General features: G+C 41.9%; 1 protein-coding gene across 1 annotated transcript in view; it reads right to left on the bottom strand.

Moving 5' to 3' along the window:
• The window catches only part of MTX3 (metaxin 3), a 13,254-nt gene extending 12,478 nt beyond the window's left edge, over positions 1-776 (bottom strand). The window contains exons 1-2 of the mRNA XM_006143517.3: positions 653-776; positions 102-171 (exon numbers count right to left, since the gene is read on the bottom strand). Coding sequence (XP_006143579.2) covers positions 102-171; positions 653-754 — 172 coding nt within the window. The 5' untranslated portion in view covers positions 755-776. The remainder of the gene's footprint in view (positions 1-101; positions 172-652) is intronic.
• Positions 777-4,810: the final 4,034 nt, after the last annotated feature.

Below are 4,810 nucleotides of genomic sequence, written 5' to 3'. Positions count from 1 at the left end.
TTGGCTATACCCCTCATATTTTTAAGAGGAGAAAGAAAAAAAAAAAAAAAAAAAAAAACTTAAAGAGGGCAGAAAAGGGCATCTAAAAGTTGCCACTGTACCTCTTGAACCTCTCCAGGTGTTATCTATGACATTGACTTTCAAGGGTGCACCAGAAAATTTGGCATAAGCCTGAAACAGAATTTACAATAAGACATTTCAGATCGAATGCGTAAAGCAAATCCACAAAGCAGCTTTACTTCAAAGCCCCATCTCCCAAAGGCAGAAGGCGTCAGATACAGGCCTCCCTCCCCCTGACCTCCAGTCGGGGACGCGCGCGTCAGCTACCCGCCTTCGGGAGCCTTGCTCCAGAAAAGGTCTGAGACTGTGGCACGGGGCGGGCGCGCCCCTCGCTTCTGGATTTCACTCCTCACCCAGACAGCTTTGCAAGGCTGAAAACACTCGGACCAGGCGGATTAGCCTTGACGCTCCCGACCTCGGGGGGTCACAGGCCGGGTTGTGACTCGCAGACGGTAGGGGAGCCCCGGGCCGCGCAGCGAGCAGCGCCTCGGCCGCCTGGACCCCGCAGCGCCGCGGGGAACCAGGGCAAGGCAGCCTCGCGCCTCCGGCCCCGCCCCTTCTCCCCGCGCCCTGGCCCGCGAGGAGGCCTCACCATCACCACCAGGGACTCGCTGTGTACCGAAGGGAGCCCCCAGCCTCCTCCCCAGCAACTGAGCTCCAAGGGGGCAGCCATCTTGCCGGAGCCAACCTTCATTACCCCGGAAGTACTTTTGCAGCCCAGTTTCCGGCACGTGGAAGCGCAGGGGCGGAGCGAGGAGAGGGAAGGGCAACTTTGGGCTCTAGAGAGAGACTCGAAGAGTTGTTGGAAGGGTTAAAGCATCTTCACTGGCTTCTTGGTTACGGGTTAGGAGTCCTGGGCCTTAAATTGGACAGGTCAACCATTCCTCAAATATTTTATTGGATGACTACCGTGTTCCAAACCCTCTGAGCATTACTATGTGTGCTAGGCCTAAACTTACCCGGGGTTTGTCAAGTAAGGATGGCACTTTATTATTAAGATCATTGTGCTTAAAATATTGTTATGGAGAGAAAGAATTTGGCATACAGTAGACACTCAATAGTTGTTCAGCCTTCCCCTCAACACTTTTGGCCTCTGCCTGCTTTTTCTGTCTCAACCACAGTTGTCACTCTGGTTTACTTGCTCCATTGTCCTGAAAGTAACCCTGTTACTGAAGTTTGTCAGGCATATTCTGCCTGTCTCCAGAATGCTCCTTTAATTTGGAATATCTTTCTTTCTTAGCCTACTGCTCTTTCAAAAATGAGTCTACCTGTCACCTTGCTGAGACAATTTTACAAAGTTAGGAACTTCTGGGTTCCTGCAGCCCCTGGGATGTACTTGAATTGTAGCTTCTAGCCCTAGTTACAGACCTTTTGCCTTTCATTGTACTGGAATTTCTTGGAAGACACGGAAGGGCTGACTTCATAGGTGTGAGACCTTTGCAGCCTGCAAGACCCTGTCTTATAAAGGCTCTTCACTTGGTTAATGGTCTTCTGTTGTAGTCTTGAAATCTTTAATAAATCCTTAATTTTCAAAAAGGGCTCTGCATTTTTATTTTGAACTGAGCCCTGCAAAAAAATGTATCTGGTCATGCCTGTGGGCCTAATGGGCATGGATGAATTATCTCTAGCTTTACTCAGGACAACTTATTACACCTAACTAGGTGTATGTCTCCTTTGATGACGATAAACTCCTGAGGGTAGAATTCACATCTTATATGTCTTTGTATTCTCCCAGTGAATTACAGTGTTTTGAACATAGGAGATGCTCAGTAAATGTTGTGATATTTAATTTTACTGGTAGTGGGGTTAAGTATTTCCTTGTTATAAAGTATTCTTAATGGATTCTCATGTTGGACATTTTTTAAATTCTAATTTCTGAGAATTCTTATTTTTGAAAATGAAAAAAAAAAGATTTTAGCAGAATGGCACTGTAATTTAGATGGCTATGTAAACACTAAGGGAGTGACTAATAAATATGCTATTGAATAGAAATTTTATGAAAATTTGTGGAGCTTTTGTGTGAATTTTCAGTTGTTTTAAGGGACCAAATCATCTTAGTGGGACAAAGAAAGCAAAGAACTCAGAGGCATAGTTAAGAGGGTATCCCAGAAAGTCGTAACTCTTGGACCTAATTACCTGAGTAATGGCATTTCCAAGGCCTGTCTTCCCTCTTCAACACTTTTTCTGAGAAGCTGTCAGATTTCATGTTCAGGAAATGAGAATTCTCAGAAATTAGAATTTTATAAATGTCCAACATGAGAATCCATTAAGAATACTTTATAACAAGGAAATGCTTAACCTAACTACCAGTAAAATTAAATATCACAACATTTACTGAGCATCTCCTATGTTCAAAACACTGTAATTCTCTGGGAGAATACAAAGACCTGTAAGACGTGACTTCTATCCTCAGGAGTTTATCGTCATCAAAGGAGACATACACCTGGTTAGGTGTAATAAGTCAAGTTGTCCTGAGTAAAGCTAGAGATATAAATTAAATATCTCAGAAAAACAGAGGAGTTGACAATGCATCCTCTGGGGGATTGGTGGAAGAGCAGTAGAGGCTGTCTATTCAGTCTTCAGTATAAACAAGGTAATTCAACTTTCAGATTCAGGTAATGGGAACTGCCGTGTTGAGGATTAAACTCCCAAGCCATAAATCTCACAGTTTGTATACTACAATCCTAAAAAATAATTGTGGATTCTCTGAGTCTCATTTGTCATGGGGGTAGGGTGGAGGTGGTGGTGATAGTGGTGGTGGATGAACAGACTTTCTGGACACATAATAAAATTATTCCGTTTGGCCTTTTTCTGTACTGCTGTTGTTGCATGCAATGATTTAATTTGCATTAAAGAGAAATTAAATCTCTTCCCTTAGTGTTGAACTGAGACAGAGAACTGAGCATACCATTGCATCTGATGAGAGAATCCTTACACACAGGTTTATTTGTACCTAGTTAATAGCAATCTTTTATTGCTGCAATTCCTCTTGAGAGTCTGAATCTGCTAGATTGAATTTTAAAACCATAGTGTAGTCGATTGCACAACCAGGCTGAAAACAGTTCCAGAGAACCACACAGAAAGCTGAAACCTTCAGAAATTATGCCTGGTATGGGCATTTGGCCTCTGTGCCTTTTCCTGGCTGCCGAAGAGTATTGTTCAGAGTTCATCAAAATTGTAATTTCTTACCAGAAAGAATACTATCTGCAAAACATTCACGTACTTGTGGGATGGCCTGAATCACAGCTTTATAATGAGTATTCCAGACAATGTTTTCCCAGAAAAAGAAATCTTATTTTTCAAAAGATGGACATTAAAAATGGCTTCCTCTATTGATGGTCATCTGAAACTCAGGAGAACTGACCCTGGCATTCATTCTCACCTTTCATGTGTTTCTATTTCCCCCTCCTTTTCTTTCTTTTATGATAGAAAGTATGTGCACCTAGGCATGATAGAGAGAAAGAGAGAGCACTTTTGGTAGACCCTCATCACATCATGATCCCCTTTCTCCAGCACTCTAGCTCCCCTGCTTCAGTGCCCCTTCTTCATACGTTTTTCATGCTGACCTAGAATCCAAACTATGGTGGTCATATAGTTTCCAGCACTGCAGAGTGCCAAGTTTACTGCTGCACCACTGCAGCTGAGCTTACGTGTGTTTCTTAACTTACGAGCCATTATGCAGGTTCTAAGATCTTTTTGTCTGGATAACTAAGAACGTGTGAAATGGTGCTGTCAACAAAGATGAAAGATTCATGAAATGTAATTGTGCAGTATAATCCCTTATCAGAAAGTTCAACTGGAGACCTTAATTATCTCTTTCAGCTGTAAGATTCTATAATTCAGATCCAAGTATAGTTATAGATTTCTTGGGGAGGACAAAAGCAAACACTGAATAGAAGTCTGTAGAACTGGGTTCTTGACTTGGTCTCTAATGAACAATATGACCTTAAGCCAATCTACTTTAATTCTTCAACTCCTTTACCTATAGAGTGAAAGTTCTTTTAGCTTGGAGATGCTCTCAGTCTATATGCAACAAACTAATAATAGCTGGCATTTATGAAACAACTTCTGCATGCCAGATAGTAAGTATCTGATATAATTCATTTGATCTTCATAATAATTCTCTAAGGCAGATACTGCTACTTTCCTCTATTTTTCAAGGAGGCCCACTAAAGCACAAAGATGGTAGTTAACCTTACTGGGTCACATAGTCAATATGTGGTAGAGGGCATATTTAAGCCCAGACAATCTGGCTTCAGAGCTTATACTCTTTCATACTGTCTCAAGTAGCCTTCTAAGTAGTAAGTAGTTCATCAAAAAGCCCAGTTTTGTTGGAAAAACTGGGTATCTACCTGAAGAAAGATGAATCTGAACCCCTATCTATCATCATTAACAAAAATCAACTCAAAGTGGATCAAAAATCTAAACCTAAGACCGCAAACTATAAAACTACTGATGGAAAACACTGGGGAAACTCTGGGAGACATTGGGGTAGGCAAAGACTTCTTAAGCAAGACCCCCAAAGCACAGGCAATAATCCCAAAAATAGACAGGTAGGATTATATCAGATTAAGGAGTTTCTACACAGCGAAGGACACCATAATTAGTGTGAATCAACAACCCTTAGAATGGGAGAGAATTTTTGTTAACTGTACCTCAGATAAGGGACTGATAACTAGAATACACAGGGAACTCAAGCAGCTTACTCAGAGGAAAATGATTAACCCAATTAAAAGATGGGAAAAGGAGC

Source organism: Tupaia chinensis, unplaced genomic scaffold, assembly GCF_000334495.1.
Source record: "Tupaia chinensis unplaced genomic scaffold, TupChi_1.0 Scaffold000099_1, whole genome shotgun sequence".
Lineage (NCBI taxonomy): Eukaryota > Metazoa > Chordata > Mammalia > Scandentia > Tupaiidae > Tupaia > Tupaia belangeri.
This window is presented reverse-complemented; position numbering and strand designations above follow the sequence as displayed.